Source organism: Oryzias latipes, chromosome 11, assembly GCF_053564925.1.
Source record: "Oryzias latipes strain Hd-rR chromosome 11, Olatipes_Hd-rR_3.1".
Taxonomy (NCBI): Eukaryota; Metazoa; Chordata; class Actinopteri; order Beloniformes; family Adrianichthyidae; genus Oryzias; species Oryzias latipes.
In genome coordinates this window covers 1,967,472-1,991,327 of record NC_136247.1, presented here as the reverse complement: position 1 = coordinate 1,991,327, position 23,856 = coordinate 1,967,472, and the positions used below count along the sequence as shown (strand labels likewise).

At 42.7% G+C, this 23,856-nt stretch overlaps 2 protein-coding genes, 1 long non-coding RNA gene and 5 other non-coding genes across 12 annotated transcripts; 4 read left to right on the top strand and 4 right to left on the bottom strand.

Annotated features, from left to right (window-relative positions):
• The first annotated feature begins 716 nt into the window (after positions 1-716).
• Positions 717-788, top strand: trnad-guc (transfer RNA aspartic acid (anticodon GUC)). The gene has a single exon. It is a non-coding gene; the product is annotated as a tRNA-Asp (tRNA).
• Positions 789-2,714: 1,926 nt separating this feature from the next.
• On the bottom strand, positions 2,715-6,077 carry LOC144995526 (uncharacterized). 3 transcript variants are annotated; one of them, XR_013659090.1, is made up of 4 exons: positions 5,075-6,077; positions 4,920-5,003; positions 4,769-4,834; positions 2,715-4,581 (listed from the first exon to the last, which is right to left on the bottom strand). It is a non-coding gene; the product is annotated as an uncharacterized LOC144995526 (long non-coding RNA). The 3 variants fall into 3 exon arrangements; XR_013659089.1 differs by having other exon boundaries at positions 2,715-3,953; positions 4,030-4,581; positions 4,920-5,951; XR_013659088.1 differs by having other exon boundaries at positions 4,920-5,957.
• Positions 6,078-9,798: 3,721 nt separating this feature from the next.
• On the bottom strand, positions 9,799-14,464 carry LOC144995525 (uncharacterized). Of its 2 annotated transcripts, none has more exons than XM_078955255.1 (6): positions 14,244-14,464; positions 14,079-14,168; positions 12,843-13,977; positions 11,619-12,696; positions 11,463-11,526; positions 9,799-11,357 (listed from the first exon to the last, which is right to left on the bottom strand). In XM_078955255.1, exons 1-6 carry the CDS (start codon positions 14,311-14,313, stop codon positions 10,288-10,290), a joined length of 3,507 nt encoding a protein of 1,168 aa, XP_078811381.1. In that variant the 5' UTR covers positions 14,314-14,464; the 3' UTR covers positions 9,799-10,287. The 2 variants fall into 2 exon arrangements, with proteins under 2 accessions (XP_078811381.1, XP_078811382.1); XM_078955256.1 differs by having other exon boundaries at positions 12,843-13,974.
• A 167-nt stretch (positions 14,465-14,631) lies between these two features.
• LOC110014782 (uncharacterized) lies at positions 14,632-16,510 on the bottom strand. Of its 2 annotated transcripts, XM_078955257.1 has the most exons (5): positions 16,377-16,510; positions 15,323-16,019; positions 15,168-15,251; positions 15,017-15,082; positions 14,632-14,823 (listed from the first exon to the last, which is right to left on the bottom strand). In XM_078955257.1, exons 2-5 carry the CDS (start codon positions 16,008-16,010, stop codon positions 14,762-14,764), a joined length of 900 nt encoding a protein of 299 aa, XP_078811383.1. In that variant the 5' UTR covers positions 16,011-16,019; positions 16,377-16,510; the 3' UTR covers positions 14,632-14,761. The 2 variants fall into 2 exon arrangements, with proteins under 2 accessions (XP_078811383.1, XP_023816027.1); XM_023960259.2 differs by lacking the exon at positions 14,632-14,823 and having other exon boundaries at positions 14,937-15,082.
• Positions 16,511-18,117: 1,607 nt separating this feature from the next.
• On the bottom strand, positions 18,118-18,191 carry trnan-guu (transfer RNA asparagine (anticodon GUU)). Its single transcript has one exon. It is a non-coding gene; the product is annotated as a tRNA-Asn (tRNA).
• A 207-nt stretch (positions 18,192-18,398) lies between these two features.
• trnad-auc (transfer RNA aspartic acid (anticodon AUC)) lies at positions 18,399-18,470 on the top strand. Its single transcript has one exon. It is a non-coding gene; the product is annotated as a tRNA-Asp (tRNA).
• Positions 18,471-20,196: 1,726 nt separating this feature from the next.
• On the top strand, positions 20,197-20,268 carry trnad-guc (transfer RNA aspartic acid (anticodon GUC)). The gene has a single exon. It is a non-coding gene; the product is annotated as a tRNA-Asp (tRNA).
• Positions 20,269-21,994: 1,726 nt separating this feature from the next.
• On the top strand, positions 21,995-22,066 carry trnad-guc (transfer RNA aspartic acid (anticodon GUC)). The gene has a single exon. It is a non-coding gene; the product is annotated as a tRNA-Asp (tRNA).
• The last annotated feature ends 1,790 nt before the right edge of the window (positions 22,067-23,856 follow it).

The window sequence follows — 23,856 nt, the reverse complement described above, 5'->3', positions numbered from 1 at the left end:
GATTGAATTGAGAAAAAAGGCCCTTTCTTTTTGAACTGAATTGTCAAGCAGGGCGTCTACTGAGGTGTTCTGCTTGTGGAGTAACCAAGATACTCAGTAGTTGCAATGTAGTGGAACTATGTCTGTTGGCAGCGCCAGGACGTTCTTCAGCCTACAGCCCTAGGGAAAGCTTGAGCGTCCATCCAAATTAACAGGCTGTGTGTTGCAGGAGCACAGAAGAGGCCCATGCTTTGTGTACTTTTGAGGTTCCAAAGCACTTGTCCCACCCACTCTTTGTGTCCACTCTTGCATTTTCATGAGTCTGGGGAAATGTTTGGATTTGAATATGAAGTTAAGAAAGTTCAATGAGCTGAGGGACAAAAGTACTGGGTAAATTAGCTAACCAGATAGAAGTAAACATTAGATTAGTATTGAAGGAAGGACAGGAGTAATCAACGCCTGTGGGTGGGCTTGAACCACCAACCTTTCGGTTAACAGCCGAACGCGGTAGCCTATTGCGCCACAGAGACAAAATGTGTGCAAAATACCATTCTGATTATAGTGCTTGTTGGTAAATGATGACATGTCATTTCTTATTTGAAATGGACTAAACAGTCTGTTTGTGAGAGATTGCATTTGAATTGGGTTTTCATGCTACTTCATCCATTGAGGAAAGAAAGTGTGCATCCCAGCTCGTCTGTGACCCATCTTCGACATGTTTGTTCAAGTGTGTCAGTTCCTCGTTAGTATAGTGGACAGTATCTCCGCCTGTCACGCGGAAGACCAGGGTTCGATTCCCTGACGGGGAGAGCCCTTTTCTAGTTCAGCCTTCAACTGGCTCCTAGAAAACACATCTTCTGGCACCAAACCCCTATTTGCTGGTGAAACCTCTATCAACTCCTACACACTCACTGTGGTGTCACAAAAATGGCCGCCTTCTTTGCAAGAATCAACAGGTAATTCATGAACCCCACAATTCTTTGTGACTCAAATATTTATTCTAAATTTACTGTCTGTTTCACAACATTTGTCCACATCTAAAGCTTTAGTGCTTCTGTCCTATATGGCACTTGTCACATTTCTGCTTCTTTTCAAAGACAGCTTTCAAAGAAGGACATGACATTGTTTTCTCACAATTAAGGTTAGGTTTTGGTAAGTTCAACAAGATGCCCACTGTGCATTACAGCTAAGTCGTCAGACCGATTGTTCTAATGCAATGACTTGACACCTCTTTCAATAGCATCCAATGACAGCCAGGTAGCCCTTAATCCTCCCGGAATAAGGACAAATACAATTTGTAACTTGTCTGACAAAGACCTAAGAAGTTGTTTCCTTGGTGATGAGATCAATTCTCACCGCCAGGAAATCCCATCTTGTCCTTTTCCATTCACTTTAAAACTGAAAATTCCATATAATTGAAGTTCTTATAAACAAATACAAAACAAACCACACAGAACCTCAGAAAGAGTTTTCTGATAAAGGCAATCAGAAAGGATGGATCAGTCTTTCCGTCATTTCCAGCACATCCGACAACAGTCTCCAAAGAGAAACAGGTCCGTTTTGTCTGAATGACTTGACATCAACCAAGTTTGTTGGTGATGTTGCTTGACAGTAAATATAATGCACTGTTACATTGTTGAGGACAGCTGAGCATAAGCATGACTGCTGGCTGAATGTCAGAAGTTGCATTCAAACACGTGCCAGTACGAGACTGCAACTATAGCGCAGTGCGTCGGACTCCTCGTCCATCCTGACATCTTCAAGGACCAGCTTTGGAAAGTGTGAAACTAACAAGTGCTTGTTTGGTCAGAAGGCAAAGATTGAATTGAGAAAAAAGGCCCTTTCTTTTTGAACTGAATTGTCAAGCAGGGCGTCTACTGAGGTGTTCTGCTTGTGGAGTAACCAAGATACTCAGTAGTTGCAATGTAGTGGAACTATGTCTGTTGGCAGCGCCAGGACGTTCTTCAGCCTACAGCCCTAGGGAAAGCTTGAGCGTCCATCCAAATTAACAGGCTGTGTCTTGCAGGAGCACAGAAGAGGCCCATGCTTTGTGTACTTTTGAGGTTCCAAAGCACTTGTCCCACCCACTCTTTGTGTCCACTCTTGCATTTTCATGAGTCTGGGGAAATATCTGGATTTGAATATGAAGTTAAGAAAGTTCAATGAGCTGAGGGACAAAAGTACTGGGTAAATTAGCTAACCAGATAGAAGTAAACATTAGATTAGTATTGAAGGAAGGACAGGAGTAATCAACGCCTGTGGGTGGGCTTGAACCACCAACCTTTCGGCTAACAGCCGAACGCGGTAGCCTATTGCGCCACAGAGACAACATGTGTGCAAAATACCATTCTGATTATAGTGCTTGTTGGTAAATGATGACATGTCATTTCTTATTTGAAATGGACTAAACAGTCTGTTTGTGAGAGATTGCATTTGAATTGGGTTTTCATGCTACTTCATCCATTGAGGAAAGAAAGTGTGCATCCCAGCTCGTCTGTGACCCATCTTCGACATGTTTGTTCAAGTGTGTCAGTTCCTCGTTAGTATAGTGGACAGTATCTCCGCCTGTCACGCGGAGGCCAGCCGTATATACCTGTAACACGGAACAGCCAATCAAATTGCAGCTTCTGCAGCACAGGCAGCCAATCAAATTGTGGCTTGTGGAATGCTTTCCAAGGTGATGAAATCCTTTGGTACCGAGTTCGAGCCCCGGTTAGAGTGATGTCAGTCAGAAGTTAGGGTATAATAAATGTTTTAATGTTAAACTGAAAATGACATTTCATAATTATTGTTTTCTACTTCCATCTTTCCTTGTGCCTAAAAACAGTCATTTCAATTTCAACCATGCTTTATTAAGATATCAACAAGCAATAAATAAATAAACAGTATTTAACACAAAACGTTCAACCATGTATCTACAATTAAAGGGCAGAAGGATTTAAATATGCAAAAATTAATACAAGTAATTTAAAGATGTAAAATGAATTGAGGTAGAAGTAAATATTGTTGCTTTTTCTAAACAATTCAAGAACAAAACTGTAAGAAAATTGTATTCACAAAATAGATTTCACAAACTAAATTACAAATATTTTCACATTGAAGGATAAAATCAGGAGTTCTATCATAATCAGTGTGTGACCATGAATGCAGCCTTTAACTCTCTGTCAAAAAATGGACTGACAGCAAAGTCTGCAAATGGGATTCTGGGGTTGGTAAGGACTTCTGCTGCATAGATCTAGTGTACCTTTTTGGAGCAGTAGAGGTATTTTACATCCCCAGACAGATAAATGAACAGAAGATCCATCCTCAAAGTAACAAGGCTGCCCACAAGCAAGACAGTTGTGTATCATCTTTTTTCCAGGTTTCTGCTGTTGTTGCTGCAGACCTACAATCTCCTTCACCATTATTTCAACGTCGGTCTGAGTTAGAGGAGCTTCGTCTGGTTTAAGCATGAGGGAGAGTCACAACTGGCACAGTGACAGTTTCACTTCCTTGAGTGAGTTTATACCACAGCTGCTGGGTCTCCAAAGGTTTTACGGTAAATGATGTTCTGAGGTGGGATACGCCACAAGCAGATCATATTCATTGCAGGTCTCACAGGTGGACACCCGGGCCACAGTCCTAAGGCCTCCATCTCTGTTTTCATCCAGATCCTCTGCTGGGGAGATCAGTTCCAGCTTCTAACATCTTGGTCATAAGATGGAAGTGGTGAAGCAGCAGGCGTTGGCTGAAAGTGAGCAGGAGGAGGAGCTGCAGACTGAGCTGAGGGTCTTCCAACGACTGCTGGAAAAATAAAAAAATAACATGAGTTGTTGAATAAAATATTATCTCAAAGTCCAAATGAATACAGTACTTTGCATTTTTGTCAAAGTTAATGCACTGACTGTAGGTTTTATCCTGGACACTTTGAGGCATTTCCAAGGCGAGGAACTCTGGTGGTACTGGCATCGGAGTCTTCACTGGAGCAGAAGAAACTGGTGGAAAAAGACAGTCAGAAACAGACAGGACGCTGCAGCAGAGTAAAGCTGACAAATGATCCCCAAAACTCACCTGCATGTGTAGCAGCAGGACAGCTGGACTTCTCAGGCTGGTCTGGATTCAGATCAACAGAAATATCCATCACTAAAGCCCAAAGTATTTAGAGTTCTTTGTTAGTAATTGTGCAAAACACTCAAAACCATCTAAGAAAACATGCTCAATAGAACAGGTGTGGTATGAAAATCAATAAATGAATAATTATTTTCCTTTTTTAATATTTTGATTGACCAGGAAAGGTACCATTATGATGTAATAATCCATGTGTAACCACTTTACTCTGACGTGTTAAGACATGTACTTTTGTTGTAATTCTGCTTTTTAAGACTGGTTTCTTTCAATCACTTTCATGAGAAACTCATGCAAATAAAATATTTCTGAATTTACCCTCAACGACGAACAATGAATACCTTCAGCATCACAAAAGCAATCACACAAAACACCTGCATTAGAACAGAACGTGGCCAACCAGCAAACAGAGGAAAGGAAAAGGTGATCCTGGTTTACGACAGAACCATCAGGTACCAGCGACAGCAGCAGCAGCAGCTAGACCTTTACTCAGTGAACCTGCAAGAAAATAAAGTAAACATATGAATATGCATCTATTTGAACAGACACATTTAAAAGTGCTGAGTGTAAAGAAAGGAGTGATCTAAGACTAACATGTAGTCTAGTATCAGTTTTTCAACTACTAGTACTACTATTCTGCATACAGAAACATAATCAACATGTGATACATGTTGGTGTTGCTCACTTGGCTGGGTTGGGATTGTTTCTAAACACGTTGGTCCTGTCATCTTCTTCACTACATGTCCCTGCTCTTTAGTAAAAGAAATAAGAAAACAGGTTGGAATCAGAAGTAGTAATTAACACTCAGTGTGTACTTGTGTGTGATTTAATTTTACCTTGTAAAGGGAGGAGTTTGGATGGAGAGACATAGAGCATCATTCTCTCCAACTCTTCATCATCTTCCATCTCTAAAGAAGACACTGAAAAGATGGGAAACATCATTTCTACCATATTTACTAACGTCAGCATGAACGTCTAGTCTGCCACAGACCTGGAAGACTAGAAGAAGGTTTAGGAAGAGCAGGTTCTGAAGAGCTCTGAGTCTGAGCCTCTTTCTTCTTCAGGTACTGCTGGAGCAGGAACGTTTTGCTGCCTGAAACCCACTGTTTCCTGAGGATAAATGATGCACATCCATCTTCTCTTCTCTACCAGACATCCCTCCAGGTCTTCTTAGAATGCACACCAAATCCAACCAGCTGGTTGTCCTCACTACTTGAAGGTGGCTCCACTGATCTTTCAGCTAAACAGTTCCTCAAATCTTTAATTTTGCATATTCCTGCTATGCAATATACCTGCATACATATAATCCATTAAATTGATCATAAAGTACTGTAACCCCTGTTGTGCATTATAAAAATAGCATAGAAAATGTAATGTAACCCCTGTTCACCTCCACACTACCTTGGGTAAAAAAAAAAAGGCTTTGAAAACACACACACAAACACACACACAAAACTGCTCAAAGTTTCTAGTTAGACATTCTTCTCATCCAGCTGTTATCCTCACCGCTGGAGTTTCATGTTCAACAATGACGGAAAGAGAAATGTCTTCAGATTAGATACTTTGTCTTGTACATTTTTTTTTACTTACATCAGACGTTAACTTGACTTTAACTTGTTGTGCTCTTGTGTTTTAACAGCGATCGGATCAAATCTGGCCGCAGGATTGTTGTTGTTTTCTCTTCCTGAAGGCTCTTCCTGTAAAATCCTTACTACTAAGGCGATGTGGAAACAGCGCCCCCAAAATCCCGCTAGTGGTGAAAAAGTAAATTACATCCGTAGTGTTAAGAACTACCATAGAGAATGAATGGGAAAAGTTAAGAGAGTTAAGCTTAACCATTTTCGGCTCCCGCGCGGAAGACCAGGGTTCGATTCCCTGACGGGGAGAGCCCTTTTCTAGTTCAGCCTTCAACTGGCTCCTAGAAAACACATCTTCTGGCACCAAACCCCTATTTGCTGGTGAAACCTCTATCAACTCCTACACACTCACTGTGGTGTCACAAAAATGGCCGCCTTCTTTGCAAGAATCAACAGGTAATTCATGAACCCCACAATTCTTTGTGACTCAAATATTTATTCTAAATTTACTGTCTGTTTCACAACATTTGTCCACATCTAAAGCTTTAGTGCTTCTGTCCTATATGGCACTTGTCACATTTCTGCTTCTTTTCAAAGACAGCTTTCAAAGAAGGGCATGACATTGTTTTTCTCACAATTAAGGTTAGGTTTTGGTAAGTTCAACAAGATGCCCACTGTGCATTACAGCTAAGTCGTCAGACCGATTGTTCTAATGCAATGACTTGACACCTCTTTCAATAGCATCCAATGACAGCCCGGTAGCCCTTAATCCTCCCGGAATAAGGACAAATACAATTTGTAACTTGTCTGACAAAGACCTAAGAAGTTGTTTCCTTGGTGATGAGATCAATTCTCACCGCCAGGAAATCCCATCTTGTCCTTTTCCATTCACTTTAAAACTGAAAATTCCATATAATTGAAGTTCTTATAAACAAATACAAAACAAACCACACAGAACCTCAGAAAGAGTTTTCTGATAAAGGCAATCAGAAAGGATTGATCAGTCTTTCCGTCATTTCCAGCACATCCGACAACAGTCTCCAAAGAGAAACAGGTCCGTTTTGTCTGAATGACTTGACATCAACCAAGTTTGTTGGTGATGTTGCTTGACAGTAAATATAATGCACTGTTACATTGTTGAGGACAGCTGAGCATAAGCATGACTGCTGGCTGAATGTCAGAAGTTGCATTCAAACACGTGCCAGTACGAGACTGCAACTATAGCGCAGTGCGTCGGACTCCTCGTCCATCCTGACATCTTCCAGGACCAGCTTTGGAAAGTGTGAAACTAACAAGTGCTTGTTTGGTCAGAAGGCAAAGATTGAATTGAGAAAAAAGGCCCTTTCTTTTTGAACTGAATTGTCAAGCAGGGCGTCTACTGAGGTGTTCTGCTTGTGGAGTAACCAAGATACTCAGTAGTTGCAATGTAGTGGAACTATGTCTGTTGGCAGCGCCAGGACGTTCTTCAGCCTACAGCCCTAGGGAAAGCTTGAGCGTCCATCCAAATTAACAGGCTGTGTGTTGCAGGAGCACAGAAGAGGCCCATGCTTTGTGTACTTTTGAGGTTCCAAAGCACTTGTCCCACCCACTCTTTGTGTCCACTCTTGCATTTTCATGAGTCTGGGGAAATATTTGGATTTGAATATGAAGTTATGAAAGTTCAATGAGCTGAGGGATGAAAGTACTGGGTAAATTAGCTAACCAGATAGAAGTAAACATTAGATTAGTATTGAAGGAAGGACAGGAGTAATCAACGCCTCTGGGTGGGCTTGAACCACCAACTTTTCGGTTAACAGCTGAATGCGCTAGCCTATTGCACCACAGAGACAACATGTGTGGAAAATACCATTCTGATTACAGTGCTTGTTGGTAAATGATGACATGTCATTTCTTATTTGAAATGGACTAAACAGTCTGTTTGTGAGAGATTGCATTTGAATTGGGTTTTCATGCTACTTCATCCATTGAGGAAAGAAAGTGTGCATCCCAGCTCGTCTGTGACCCATCTTCGACATGTTTGTTCAAGTGTGTCAGTTCCTCGTTAGTATCGTGGACAGTATCTCCGCCTGTCACGCGGAAGACCAGGGTTCGATTCCCTGACGGGGAGAGCCCTTTTCTAGTTCAGCCTTCAACTGGCTCCTAGAAAACACATCTTCTGGCACCAAACCCCTATTTGCTGGTGAAACCTCTATCAACTCCTACACACTCACTGTGGTGTCACAAAAATGGCCGCCTTCTTTGCAAGAATCAACAGGTAATTCATGAACCCCACAATTCTTTGTGACTCAAATATTTATTCTAAATGCACTGTCTGTTTCACAACATTTGTCCACATCTAAAGCTTTAGTGCTTCTGTCCTATATGGCACTTGTCACATTTCTGCTTCTTTTCAAAGACAGCTTTCAAAGAAGGGCATGACATTGTTTTTCTCACAATTAAGGTTAGGTTTTGGTAAGTTCAACAAGATGCCCACTGTGCATTACAGCTAAGTCGTCAGACCGATTGTTCTAATGCAATGACTTGACACCTCTTTCAATAGCATCCAATGACAGCCAGGTAGCCCTTAATCCTCCCGGAATAAGGACAAATACAATTTGTAACTTGTCTGACAAAGACCTAAGAAGTTGTTTCCTTGGTGATGAGATCAATTCTCACCGCCAGGAAATCCCATCTTGTCCTTTTCCATTCACTTTAAAACTGAAAATTCCATATAATTGAAGTTCTTATAAACAAATACAAAACAAACCACACAGAACCTCAGAAAGAGTTTTCTGATAAAGGCAATCAGAAAGGATGGATCAGTCTTTCCGTCATTTCCAGCACATCCGACAACAGTCTCCAAAGAGAAACAGGTCCGTTTTGTCTGAATGACTTGACATCAACCAAGTTTGTTGGTGATGTTGCTTGACAGTAAATATAATGCACTGTTACATTGTTGAGGACAGCTGAGCATAAGCATGACTGCTGGCTGAATGTCAGAAGTTGCATTCAAACACGTGCCAGTACGAGACTGCAACTATAGCGCAGTGCGTCGGACTCCTCGTCCATCCTGACATCTTCCAGGACCAGCTTTGGAAAGTGTGAAACTAACAAGTGCTTGTTTGGTCAGAAGGCAAAGATTGAATTGAGAAAAAAGGCCCTTTCTTTTTGAACTGAATTGTCAAGCAGGGCGTCTACTGAGGTGTTCTGCTTGTGGAGTAACCAAGATACTCAGTAGTTGCAATGTAGTGGAACTATGTCTGTTGGCAGCGCCAGGACGTTCTTCAGCCTACAGCCCTAGGGAAAGCTTGAGCGTCCATCCAAATTAACAGGCTGTGTGTTGCAGGAGCACAGAAGAGGCCCATGCTTTGTGTACTTTTGAGGTTCCAAAGCACTTGTCCCACCCACTCTTTGTGTCCACTCTTGCATTTTCATGAGTCTGGGGAAATGTTTGGATTTGAATATGAAGTTAAGAAAGTTCAATGAGCTGAGGGACAAAAGTACTGGGTAAATTAGCTAACCAGATAGAAGTAAACATTAGATTAGTATTGAAGGAAGGACAGGAGTAATCAACGCCTGTGGGTGGGCTTGAACCACCAACCTTTCGGTTAACAGCCGAACGCGGTAGCCTATTGCGCCACAGAGACAACATGTGTGCAAAATACCATTCTGATCATATTGCTTGTTGGTAAATGATGACATGTCATTTCTTATTTGAAATGGACTAAACAGTCTGTTTGTGAGAGATTGCATTTGAATTGGGTTTTCATGCTACTTCATCCATTGAGGAAAGAAAGTGTGCATCCCAGCTCGTCTGTGACCCATCTTCGACATGTTTGTTCAAGTGTGTCAGTTCCTCGTTAGTATAGTGGACAGTATCTCCGCCTGTCACGCGGAGGCCAGCCGTATATACCTGTAACACGGAACAGCCAATCAAATTGCAGCTACTGCAGCATAGTCAGCCAATCAAACTGTGGCTTGTGTAGCGCTGTCCAAGCTGATGAAATCCTTTGGTCACGAGTTCGAACCCCGGTTAGAGTGATGTCAGTCAGAAGTTGTGGTATAATAAATGTTTTTGTTAAACTGAATATGACATTTCATAATTATTGTTTTCTACTTCTGTCTCTCCTTGTTCCAAATAACAGTCATGATCTGTTGCTCATTTCAATTTCAACCATGTTTTATTAAGAAATCAACATGAAAATAAATAAAACACAGTATTTAACACAAAATGTACCAAAATGTTCAACCATGGATTTACAATTGAAGGGCAGAAGGGTTTAAACAGGCAAAACTTTAATACAAGTATTTTAAAGGTGTAAAATGAATTGAGGAAGTAGTAAATATGTTTGCTTTTTCTATCAAAACTAAACACTAATAATAAATATGTAAGAAAATTGTATTCACAAAATAGATTTCACAAACTAAATTACAAATATTTTCACATTGATAGATAACATCAGGAGTTCTATCATAATCAGTGTGTTATCAGAAGAGAACTTAATACAGGCAAACATATAGACAGGTTTAGCAGAGATTTTGACGTTTTACACTTATTTCTCATCCAATATGACAAGTTGAGGTAAAATGAGACAAAAGTGGTCAAAACAGCAACATCTTTTGATAACAAATAGAACAGACATAAAAGCTATCTCTTTCCCTCTTCTGCTTGCCGGCCAGCAGCCCACCTCATCTTTTCAGCCTCATAAAAAGGAGACTGAGAGAACGTCTCCCAGGTCATTTCTTGAGTCATCCCATTTGCCCGGTGGAGGGACAAGACTCTGGCAGGACAGTAAACATACTTCCCCACAACACCAGGGAACCCGGTGTGTATGTGTGGACTCCCTGGACCTTGTTTCAGTGGTTTGTGGCAGAACCTGCACAGACGCCCACTGGGATGCTGCTCCCTTGCCTTTCTTTTCTGTCGGTCCTCCAAAACCTTTCTGCATTGTGCAGACCTCTGCTTTGCAGCCTTTAACTCTCTCTCAAAAAATGGCGTGGCAGCAAAGTCTGCAAATGGCATCCTGGGGTTTGTAAGGCCTTCTGCTGCATAGATCTGGAGTACTTTTTTGGAGCAGTAGAAGTATCTCACATCCCCAGACTGATAAAAGAAATGAACAGAAGATCCATCACCAAGGTAACGAGACTTTGGCTGCCCACAAGCAAGACAGTTCCTTGTCATTTTTTTTTCAGGTTTCTGCTGTTGTTGCTGCAGACCTACAATCTCCTTCACCATTTTTTCAACGTCAGTCTTCGTTAAAGGAGCTTCATCTGGTTTAGAGCTGGGGGGGTTCACTGGAGCAGGAGGGAGAGTCACAACTGGCACAGTGACAGTTTCACTGCCTTCAGTGAGTTTATGCCACAGCTGCTGGGTTTCCAAAAGTTTTTCGGGACTAGTGTTCATAGACGAACTTCTGTTAATCATCTTCGCCATGTGCTTCACGTAGCGGGAGATGTGCTGTTTAGTGGTGGGGTGGAGGAGGCTGTTGGGATTCCTGGAGGCAGTTTGAACAAGGGCGGCATACTCTGCGTCTACCTTGCTCAGAAAGTCCTTTTGTCCGTGGTGCTTTGCCAGAAGGACATCAATGGCATCTCTCATTGAATTTGTCCAACGAGAATGGTCCAGGACAAAAAGCAGACCCCCTGCTTTGATAGGACCAGTGCGAGCTGCGCGTGGAGAGGCAGCAAAAGGCAGTGGTGGTGGTGTCGTTGAGACATCTGATGGAGAGGAAAAAAGAGAAAAGTTAACCCCTTCTCACTTCTCTTTCCTTGAATGCAATGCACAAATAAATTAAAAAAGGCTGAAAATTTGAACTAAATTACCTTTCACTTCAGGGGCTCGGGTCATTGCTAGTGAGTCATCAGCAACCACACCTAAGACATTATCCTGAAACATTGGACCATTCAGTTAGTTTAAACTTGTTATGTAGCTGCAGTTTTATTGTAATAGAGTGAGGATGTTTGTTACAACAAACTTACATGAGCAGAGTGTTCTTCTCCATGTTCTTCAGGCAGGTCGATGACTGTTTCATTGGAAGGAGGTGGTTCTGGAGACAAACGCTCTTCTTCCTCAACAACCGGGTCTCTCTGAGACTTGTGTTTGTCCCAGTGAAGAGGAACCGGACGGCAGCCAGGCTCCACATACTGCAGTCCAAACCTTTCCCCAGTGTCGGCCTGTGACAAGACTAAGGCAGGGTACTTAGCTTGTCCTGTCACTTCCTTTGACAGTTTGTTCAGCTGTACAATCAGAGCTGGATTAAAAACTGAAGGAAGCTTCAGACCAGGTTGCTTCAGGCTCACAAGGCGCTGGAAGTTCCACCGAGCTACTCCAGTCATGCCTTGGGCCTGGAAAAGTTCTGTCGAGACCTGATTTCCTGTCACCCATTTGGACTGGTGGAAATGAAATCCCTCCTGCTGGGATGTGCCTCGCACCGGGATCCAGATCGGTACCGCTGCCGCTTCCCCCTTGATGTGGTTCAGCTGTAACGTGCCACCGTGTCTGTAGAGGATCCCGTCTCCCACCTCCGGGTCGCTCAGACAGCCCCTGAGGATGTGAACGCGCTGAATCCTCCACACTTTCAGCATTGTTGCCTTAAACAGTGGTATGCCATCTGGATCCGATTCCAAAAAGAACCTCTTCAGAACACTCTCCACCCGCACCAGCAGCTCTCTGGGTTCTGGGATCTTGGTGCGGCAGTGCTCCCTGATGTGCTGCTTTGTGGGGTTAGCTGGCTGGATCCCACAGAAGGTGTAGGCCTCCTTCAGCCTCTGAAGATCGGTTTGGTCCACCACACAAAAAGCTGCCGAAAGGAACTTGCAGAAGGAGCTGTGAAGTGGATGATGCTCTGAGATGCACTCCCTGGTGAACCGCCGCATGCAGTGAAACAAGTCCAGCTTGATGCTTATTTCTCTGTTGTATTTGGTACGGGATGCACATCTATTGGTGAAGTCTCCAGATGTTGCTTCACCCACTATAGCCTCTGTGGTCTTCCAGGAATCCCAGAGAAGATGCTCCTGAGGCTGGGAGTTTGGGATCCTGAATGGAGAGCAGCAATCCCTGTCCATGCACACAGGTAAAGCACCTTTTAATTGTTTATTGTGCAAATAAAGTGATTGTTTTTAAAACAATATTTACTTATGTTTTTCACGTTTTTACTGTTGAAACCATTAAATTAGAAGTAAAATGAACAAAGTTTTTCTCACCTGTCAACCCACTGGTACTTTGCTTTTGGTAGCCCTGCAGAAATGTAACGCTGGGACAGCCCGTCGTACATTGGCTCCAGAGACTTGTCGCTTTCTGACTGCAGCATCACCCAGGACAAAATCATCCAGTTTTCATTCATAACTGCATAAGATGACATTGTGCCTGATGCCAGGACAACCTTCCGTGCCACCTTTCGGGTGTGGTCAGCCCTCAAGACCTCACCAAAAGTGCCTTGAAGGAGCAGATTGAGCGTGCCCTCCTCCCTATGGTACTCTTGTATGAGGCAGTCCACCAGGTAGTGTGAAGTCACTGTTACCCCACACCAGCCATCTATGTCTGTATACCCACCAAAAGGATCTGGTGTAGATATTTTCCTCATTGCCCCCGTGATTGTCTGCTGGCCATATAGTCCGCTCTCTCCATCCAGAACATTCTTCACTGTTCCCAGATAAGCCAAGTGTGCACGCTCGTATCTTAGGTGAAGAGCTTCATTTAGCTGATTGGCCATATCACCTGGAGACTTTGCTGTACGCCGCAGCTCATCCATCACAGTCTTACATACTGCCTTTTTGTGGGTCAGGAAGGCTGGAAAAATCTCCTGAAAACGACGAGGCAGCATGTCCATCCATGAAGGTTTGTCTGCAAACCAGTGCTTCTTGCAGACTTTACAGGTCAGCCGAGAAGCAAGTATGTAGTACTGACCACTTGTGCCAATTATGACACGGGGCCGACCTGTTCCAGAGGAGACCACGAGGGGTTTTGGGCAGCCATGCAGACACGGGAGGGGGTAGTTGTTACGCACTCTTTCCATTATTGCATGGTCTGGTTTCCAGATAAAAAAAGGATGGAGGTGAAAGTACTTTGGGGATGGTAGCTCATAAATTGAGTCAATGAGTTCCGGCTGAGGTGGGTTACGCCACAAGGAGATCATATTCATGGCATGTCTTACAGGTGGAGACCCAGGCCACAGTCCTAAGGCTTCCATCTCTGTTTTCATCCAGATCCTCTGCTGGGGAGAGCAGTTCCAGCTGCTAACATCCTGGTCATAAGATGGAAGTGGTGAAGCAGCAGGCGTTGGCTGAAAGTGAGCAGGAGGAGGAGCTGCAGACTGAGCTGAGGGTCTTCCAACGACTGCTGGAAAAATAAAAAAATAACATGAGTTGTTGAATAAAATATTATCTCAAAGTCCAAATGAATACAGTACTTTGCATTTTTGTCAAAGTTAATGCACTGACTGTAGGTTTTATCCTGGACACTTTGAGGCAGTTCCAAAGCGAGCAACTCTGGTGGTACTGGCAGAGGAGTCTTCACTGGAGCTGAAGTAACTGGTGAAAAAGACAGTCAGAAACAGACAGGAAGCTGCAGCAGAGTAAAGCTGACAAATGATCCTCAACACTCACCTGCATGTGTGGCAGCAGGACAGCTGGACCTCTCAGGCTGGTCTGGATTCAGATCAACAGAAATATCCATCAGTAATGCCCAGGCATTTAGAGTTCTTTGTTAGTAATTGTGCAAAACACTCAAAACCATGCAAGAAAACATGCTCAATAGAACAGGTGTGGTATGAAAATCAATAAATTAACTATTAGTTTCATTTTTTTATCTTTTGATTGACCAGGAAAGGTTCCATTATGATGTAATAATCCATGTGTAACCACTTTACTCTGATGTGTTAAGACATGTACTTTTGTTGTAATTCTGCTTTTTAAGACTGGTTTCCTTCAATCATTTTCATACCAAACCTATAACCAAACCCATGCAAATAACATAAGTCTGTACTTACCCTCGACGACGAACAATGAATACCTTCAGCATCATAAAAGCAGTCAAACAAAACACCTGCATTAGAACAGGCCTGAACGTGGCCAACCAGCAAACAGAAGAAAAGAAAAGGTGATCCTGGTTTACGACAGAACCATCAGGTACCAGCGGCGGCGGTGGCAATGGCAGCAGCAGCATCTAGACCTTTACTCAGTGAACCTGAAAGAAAATAAACCAATGAATATTCTTCTTTTTGAACAGACACATTTAAAAGTGCTGAGTGTAAAGAAAGGACTGATCTAAGAGTAACATGTAGTCTAATATCAGTTTTTCAACTACCAGTACTACTACTCCACATACAGAAACATAATCAACACGTGATGCATGATGTGTGCACGTTGGTGCTGCTCACTTGGTTGGGTTGGGATTGTTTCTAAACATGTTGGGCCTGTCATCTTCTTCACTAAATGTCTCTGCTCTTTAGTAAAAAAAATAAGAAAACAGGTTTGAATCAGAAGTAGTAATTAACACTCAGTGTGTACTTGTGTGTGATTTAGTTTTACCTTGTAAAGGGAGGAGTTTGGATGGAGAGACAGAAAGCATCATTCTCTCCAACTCTTCATCATCTTCCATCTCTAACGAAGATACTGAAAAGATGGGAAACATCATTTCTACCATCTTTCCTAACATCAGCATGAACGTCTAGTCTGCCACAGACCTGGAGGACTAGAAGAAGGTTTAGTAAGAGCAGGTTCTGAAGAGCTCTGAGTCTGAGCCTCTTTCTTCTTCAGGTACTGCTGGAGCAGGAACATTTTGCTGCCTGAAACACACTGTTTCCTGAGGATAAATGATGCATATCCATCTTCTCTTTTCTCCCAGACATCCTTCCAGGTCTTCTTAGAATGCACACCAAATCCAACCAGCTGGTTGTCCTCACTACTTGAAGGTGGCTCCACTGATCTTTCAGCTAAATAGTTTCTCAGATCTCTGATTTCGTGAAAGTGTCGGGTATAATCCAGAAATGAAAAGAGACTCTCCTTCTTTGGTCCCTCGGCATTAAAGAGTCCAGCTCTCTCCTCTTCCTCAACCTTGTTAATTAAATAAATGGTGTAGCCAATATCATTTTCTAGCAGCCACCGAAAGGACTTCCCCTTGTATTTGCCAAATTGAAGAACATACTCCCCCAACACCTCCTGCCTGTCAGATGTATCTCCACCCCTAATGAAGACTTTTGACAGGGCGTTTTCCTTCACTTTTTCCTCTCTCTGGGGAGCAGACTTGTCCTGGAGCTCAGGATTATTTTTGATCCTCTTGGCTTCATCTGAAGGGTCCTGCCTGAGAAACCCAGTTGGGCCTCGTCTGAAGCTCACGCAGATTTTTCCAGGAAAAATTAATTTCCTCTTCATTCTGGAGATCTATAACCAAAGATACATTTATTGTCGTTAGTGGGTGAAGTAGCCCAGGTCTACTGTAACTCAAAAATAGTAAAAAAAAAACAACAACATACAAATATATATATATATATATATATATGTGTGTGTGTGTGTAAATGCACATATAGATATTATTAAAGTTATCTACCTTTGGTAAAATTCAAAAGCTTTTGAAAACACACACAAACTATCATGACTAAGTTTGAAGAGGTTTTTCATCTCTTACGAGTAGCCGTATCCTCACCGCTGGAGTTTCAGACCTTTCATGCTCAACAAAAAATAACGGGAAGAGAAATGTCTTCAAACTAGGAACAGTTTTTTTTTTTACTTTTTACTTACATCAGACTTTAACTTGACTTTAACTTGTTGTGCTCTTGTGTTTTAACAGCGATCGGATCAAATCTGGCCGCAGGATTATTGTTGTTTTGTCTTCCTAAAGGCTCTTCCTGTGAAAACCTTACTACTAAGACGATGTGGAAACAGCGCCCCCAAAATCTCGCTAGTGGTGAAAAAGTATATTACATCCGTAGTGTTAAGAACTACCATAGAGAATGAATGAGAAAAGTTAAGAGAGTTAAGCTTAACCATTTTCGGCTCCCGCGCGGAAGACCAGGGTTCGATTCCCTGACGGGGAGAGCCCTTTTCTAGTTCAGCCTTCAACTGGCTCCTAGAAAACACATCTTCTGGCACCAAACCCCTATTTGCTGGTGAAACCTCTATCAACTCCTACACACTCACTGTGGTGTCACAAAAATGGCCGCCTTCTTTGCAAGAATCAACAGGTAATTCATGAACCCCACAATTCTTTGTGACTCAAATATTTATTCTAAATGCACTGTCTGTTTCACAACATTTGTCCACATCTAAAGCTTTAGTGCTTCTGTCCTATATGGCACTTGTCAGATTTCTGCTTCTTTTCAAAGACAGCTTTCAAAGAAGGGCATGACATTGTTTTTTCTCACAATTCAAGTTAGGTTCTGGTTAGTTCAACAAGATGCCCACTGTGCATTACAGCTAAGTCGTCAGACCGATTGTTCTAATGCAATGACTTGACACCTCTTTCAATAGCATCCAATGACAGCCCGGTAGCCCTTAATCCTCCCGGAATAAGGACAAATACAATTTGTAACTTGTCTGACAAAGACCTAAGAAGTTGTTTCCTTGGTGATGAGATCAATTCTCACCGCCAGGAAATCCCATCTTGTCCTTTTCCATTCACTTTAAAACTGAAAATTCCATATAATTGAAGTTCTTATAAACAAATACAAAACAAACCACACAGAACCTCAGAAAGAGTTTTCTGATTAAGGCAATCAGAAAGGATTGATCAGTCTTTCCGTCATTTCCAGCACATCCGACAACAGTCTCCAAAGAGAAACAGGTCCGTTTTGTCTGAATGACTTGACATCAACCAAGTTTGTTGGTGATGTTGCTTGACAGTAAATATAATGCACTGTTACATTGTTGAGGACAGCTGAGCATAAGCATGACTGCTGGCTGAATGTCAGAAGTTGCATTCAAACACGTGCCAGTACGAGACTGCAACTATAGCGCAGTGCGTCGGACTCCTCGTCCATCCTGACATCTTCCAGGACCAGCTTTGGAAAGTGTGAAACTAACAAGTGCTTGCTTGCTCAGAAGGCAAAGATTGAATTGAGAAAAAGGCCCTTTCTTTTTGAACTGAATTGTCAAGCAGGGCGTCTACTGAGGTGTTTTGCTTGTGGAATAACCAAGATACTCAGTAGTTGCAATGTAGTGGAACTATGTCTGTTGGCAGCGCCAGGACGTTCTTCAGCCTACAGCCCTAGGGAAAGCTTGAGCGTCCATCCAAATTAACAGGCTGTGTGTTGCAGCAGCACAGAAGAGGACCATGCTTTGTGTACTTTTGAAGTTCCAAAGCACTTGTCCCACCCACTCTTTGTGTCCACTCTTGCATTTTCATGAGTCTGGGGAAATATTTGGATTTGAATATGAAGTTAAGAAAGTTACATGAGCTGAGGGATGAAAGTACTGAGTAAATTAGCTAACCAGATAGAATTAAACATGAGACTAGCATTGAAGGAAGGACAGGAGTAATCAACGCCTCTGGGTGGGCTTGAACCACCAACCTTTCGGTTAACAGCCGAACGCGCTAGCCTATTGCACCACAGAGACAACATGTGTGGAAAATACCATTCTGATTACAGTGCTTGTTGGTAAATGATGACATGTCATTTCTTATTTGAAATGGACTAAAAAGTCTGTTTGTGAGAGATTGCATTTGAATTGGTTTTTCATGCCACTTCATCCATTGAGGAAAGAAAGTGTGCATCCCAGCTCGTCTGTGACCCATCTTCGACATGTTTGTTCAAGTGTGTCAGTTCCTCGTTAGTATAGTGGACAGTATCTCCGCCTATCACGCGGAAGACCAGGGTTCGATTCCCTGACGGGGAGAGCCCTTTTCTAGTTCAGCCTTCAACTGGCTCCTAGAAAACACATAATCTTGCACCAACCCTTATTTGCTGGTGAAACCTCTATCAACTCCTACACACTCACTGTGGTGTCACAAAAATGGCCGCCTTCTTTGCAAGAATCAACAGGTAATTCATGAACCCCACAATTCTTTGTGACTCAAATATTTATTCTAAATGCACTGTCTGTTTCACAACATTTGTCCACATCTAAAGCTTTAGTGCTTCTGTCCTATATGGCACTTGTCAGATTTCTGCTTCTTTTCAAAGACAGCTTTCAAAGAAGGGCATGACATTGTTTTTTCTCACAATTAAGGTTAGGTTTTGGTAAGTTCAACAAGATGCCCACTGTGCATTACAGCTAAGTCGTCAGACCGATTGTTCTAATGCAATGACTTGACACCTCTTTCAATAGCATCCAATGACAGCCAGGTAGCCCTTAATCCTCCCGGAATAAGGACAAATACAATTTGTAACTTGTCTGACAAAGACCTAAGAAGTTGTTTCCTTGGTGATGAGATCAATTCTCACCGCCAGGAAATCCCATCTTGTCCTTTTCCATTCACTTTAAAACTGAAAATTCCATATAATTGAAGTTCTTATAAACAAATACAAAACAAACCACACAGAACCTCAGAAAGAGTTTTCTGATAAAGGCAATCAGAAAGGATGGATCAGTCTTTCCGTCATTTCCAGCACATCCGACAACAGTCTCCAAAGAGAAACAGGTCCGTTTTGTCTGAATGACTTGACATCAACCAAGTTTGTTGGTGATGTTGCTTGACAGTAAATATAATGCACTGTTACATTGTTGAGGACAGCTGAGCATAAGCATGACTGCTGGCTGAATGTCAGAAGTTGCATTCAAACACGTGCCAGTACGAGACTGCAACTATAGCGCAGTGCGTCGGACTCCTCGTCCATCCTGACATCTTCCAGGACCAGCTTTGGAAAGTGTGAAACTAACAAGTGCTTGTTTGGTCAGAAGGCAAAGATTGAATTGAGAAAAAAGGCCCTTTCTTTTTGAACTGAATTGTCAAGCAGGGCGTCTACTGAGGTGTTCTGCTTGTGGAGTAACCAAGATACTCAGTAGTTGCAATGTAGTGGAACTATGTCTGTTGGCAGCGCCAGGACGTTCTTCAGCCTACAGCCCTAGGGAAAGCTTGAGCGTCCATCCAAATTAACAGGCTGTGTGTTGCAGGAGCACAGAAGAGGCCCATGCTTTGTGTACTTTTGAGGTTCCAAAGCACTTGTCCCACCCACTCTTTGTGTCCACTCTTGCATTTTCATGAGTCTGGGGAAATGTTTGGATTTGAATATGAAGTTAAGAAAGTTCAATGAGCTGAGGGACAAAAGTACTGGGTAAATTAGCTAACCAGATAGAAGTAAACATTAGATTAGTATTGAAGGAAGGACAGGAGTAATCAACGCCTGTGGGTGGGCTTGAACCACCAACCTTTCGGTTAACAGCCGAACGCGGTAGCCTATTGCGCCACAGAGACAAAATGTGTGCAAAATACCATTCTGATTATAGTGCTTGTTGGTAAATGATGACATGTCATTTCTTATTTGAAATGGACTAAACAGTCTGTTTGTGAGAGATTGCATTTGAATTGGGTTTTCATGCTACTTCATCCATTGAGGAAAGAAAGTGTGCATCCCAGCTCGTCTGTGACCCATCTTCGACATGTTTGTTCAAGTGTGTCAGTTCCTCGTTAGTATAGTGGACAGTATCTCCGCCTGTCACGCGGAAGACCAGGGTTCGATTCCCTGACGGGGAGAGCCCTTTTCTAGTTCAGCCTTCAACTGGCTCCTAGAAAACACATCTTCTGGCACCAAACCCCTATTTGCTGGTGAAACCTCTATCAACTCCTACACACTCACTGTGGTGTCACAAAAATGGCCGCCTTCTTTGCAAGAATCAACAGGTAATTCATGAACCCCACAATTCTTTGTGACTCAAATATTTATTCTAAATGCACTGTCTGTTTCACAACATTTGTCCACATCTAAAGCTTTAGTGCTTCTGTCCTATATGGCACTTGTCAGATTTCTGCTTCTTTTCAAAGACAGCTTTCAAAGAAGGGCATGACATTGTTTTTTCTCACAATTCAAGTTAGGTTCTGGTTAGTTCAACAAGATGCCCACTGTGCATTACAGCTAAGTCGTCAGACCGATTGTTCTAATGCAATGACTTGACACCTCTTTCAATAGCATCCAATGACAGCCCGGTAGCCCTTAATCCTCCCGGAATAAGGACAAATACAATTTGTAACTTGTCTGACAAAGACCTAAGAAGTTGTTTCCTTGGTGATGAGATCAATTCTCACCGCCAGGAAATCCCATCTTGTCCTTTTCCATTCACTTTAAAACTGAAAATTCCATATAATTGAAGTTCTTATAAACAAATACAAAACAAACCACACAGAACCTCAGAAAGAGTTTTCTGATTAAGGCAATCAGAAAGGATTGATCAGTCTTTCCGTCATTTCCAGCACATCCGACAACAGTCTCCAAAGAGAAACAGGTCCGTTTTGTCTGAATGACTTGACATCAACCAAGTTTGTTGGTGATGTTGCTTGACAGTAAATATAATGCACTGTTACATTGTTGAGGACAGCTGAGCATAAGCATGACTGCTGGCTGAATGTCAGAAGTTGCATTCAAACACGTGCCAGTACGAGACTGCAACTATAGCGCAGTGCGTCGGACTCCTCGTCCATCCTGACATCTTCCAGGACCAGCTTTGGAAAGTGTGAAACTAACAAGTGCTTGCTTGCTCAGAAGGCAAAGATTGAATTGAGAAAAAGGCCCTTTCTTTTTGAACTGAATTGTCAAGCAGGGCGTCTACTGAGGTGTTTTGCTTGTGGAATAACCAAGATACTCAGTAGTTGCAATGTAGTGGAACTATGTCTGTTGGCAGCGCCAGGACGTTCTTCAGCCTACAGCCCTAGGGAAAGCTTGAGCGTCCATCCAAATTAACAGGCTGTGTGTTGCAGCAGCACAGAAGAGGACCATGCTTTGTGTACTTTTGAAGTTCCAAAGCACTTGTCCCACCCACTCTTTGTGTCCACTCTTGCATTTTCATGAGTCTGGGGAAATATTTGGATTTGAATATGAAGTTAAGAAAGTTACATGAGCTGAGGGATGAAAGTACTGAGTAAATTAGCTAACCAGATAGAATTAAACATGAGACTAGCATTGAAGGAAGAACAGGAGTAATCAACGCCTGTGGGTGGGCTTGAACCACCAACCTTTCGGTTAACAGCCGAACGCGGTAGCCTATTGCGCCACAGAGACAAAATGTGTGCAAAATACCATTCTGATTATAGTGCTTGTTGGTAAATGATGACATGTCATTTCTTATTTGAAATGGACTAAACAGTCTGTTTGTGAGAGATTGCATTTGAATTGGGTTTTCATGCTACTTCATCCATTGAGGAAAGAAAGTGTGCATCCCAGCTCGTCTGTGACCCATCTTCGACATGTTTGTTCAAGTGTGTCAGTTCCTCGTTAGTATAGTGGACAGTATCTCCGCCTGTCACGCGGAAGACCAGGGTTCGATTCCCTGACGGGGAGAGCCCTTTTCTAGTTCAGCCTTCAACTGGCTCCTAGAAAACACATCTTCTGGCACCAAACCCCTATTTGCTGGTGAAACCTCTATCAACTCCTACACACTCACTGTGGTGTCACAAAAATGGCCGCCTTCTTTGCAAGAATCAACAGGTAATTCATGAACCCCACAATTCTTTGTGACTCAAATATTTATTCTAAATGCACTGTCTGTTTCACAACATTTGTCCACATCTAAAGCTTTAGTGCTTCTGTCCTATATGGCACTTGTCAGATTTCTGCTTCTTTTCAAAGACAGCTAACCTGAGGAAGACCAAAAAGGAGGTTTCTGTACGGTGGCCCAGAAGGGTCACAGCACAACACATTAACTTTACACACTACCCATTATATTTACACACAACACACTAACTTTACACACAACACATTAACTTTACACACAACACTTCACATTAACTCACAACACAACATGTTAACTCACAACACAACACATTAACTCACAACACAATAACGAGTAATATGTTCCCGACCACTGATATAGTGGAACTGCTATGTGTGACCCGGCACCATTGACCGTAAGGCCACTCCTGATTGAGCACAGCCCCAGGACGGGAACATACTATCTACTAGAACAGTTATGTGAGCCAGGCATAATTGAACGTATAGCCAATCCGTCCGAAACGACGACGCAGGGGAACTCAAAATTGGAACTTCCATGAAACCAGATATGTAAGATCCATAACCATCCATAATTTCGAGGCTTCCACCTGACATAATATAGTTTTCAAACATCCATAATACAATAAATTATTTTGCTTTGAGCTGCTAATATGTTGGTTGATTTAAGTCTGAAGTCTCTTCGGAACGCGGAGGAGGGCCACCGCCCCCTCACTTTCAGTGCAGAAATAGGCACGTTGAGTGCAGTCGTTGCGGCACCAATTCAATGAATGCAGGGGGCGCGATCTGCAGGGAAGCTGCAGGACAGGCAGAGACTGTGGAACTTGGAAGCGGGCCAACTTTATCAAGGGTTTTATGTCATCCACCAGAAACGGAAGTGCCAACCAGGGAAAAGGGTTTGCAGGCTCGGGATAAAAGACAAAAGCAGTGTCAGTCTTGGCAATGAATATATGTATCTTATTTACATATCCTCCTGTCCAACTGCTAGGCAGGCAGATGAGAGCTGAGGGCCTTTTGTGTTGGACATATTTTACTTTAACAACAGGGGTTATTAATCTTCAGACAAACCGAAGGTATGACTGAATAAACCCCTTTTGTAATTGAGGCCAAACTTTATTAATTTCAACCATGTTTGGAAATCTTTGGTGTTGGACCGGACGGAAAAGGAAAGAAGGGAAGAAGAGAGAGGGATGTTAGAGAGGGGGGGGGGGGGGGTGATAGTGAGGGGGGGGGGGGGTAAGAACATGAAGCAGCATAGAGCAGACAGGTTTACTGGTTGTTTATCATTACGGTACGGTTCAAATGTAGTACAAAAAGGGCGGGGCCTGTCCACACACACTCAAATGTTATCAACACACCTGCTAGCTGCAAAAATGTCCACATGTCAACATGTACACAAAACAGATAGTGTTCACAAACGCATACCTATGCCTTTAAACCAACAAGTGTGAAATCTTTCATTCATTAAATCATGCAAACTATTAGTGCAAAGGTGAGCTAACACCTGTGTTCAGGTGAGTGTTTATGTTCTTCTAAAATGGATGGTGGAATGTGAAAATAAGGAAGAGGAGCGCCCAGCCTCCCCCACACCCAGTTCCCCGCCGCAACAGCAGCGGCAGCCG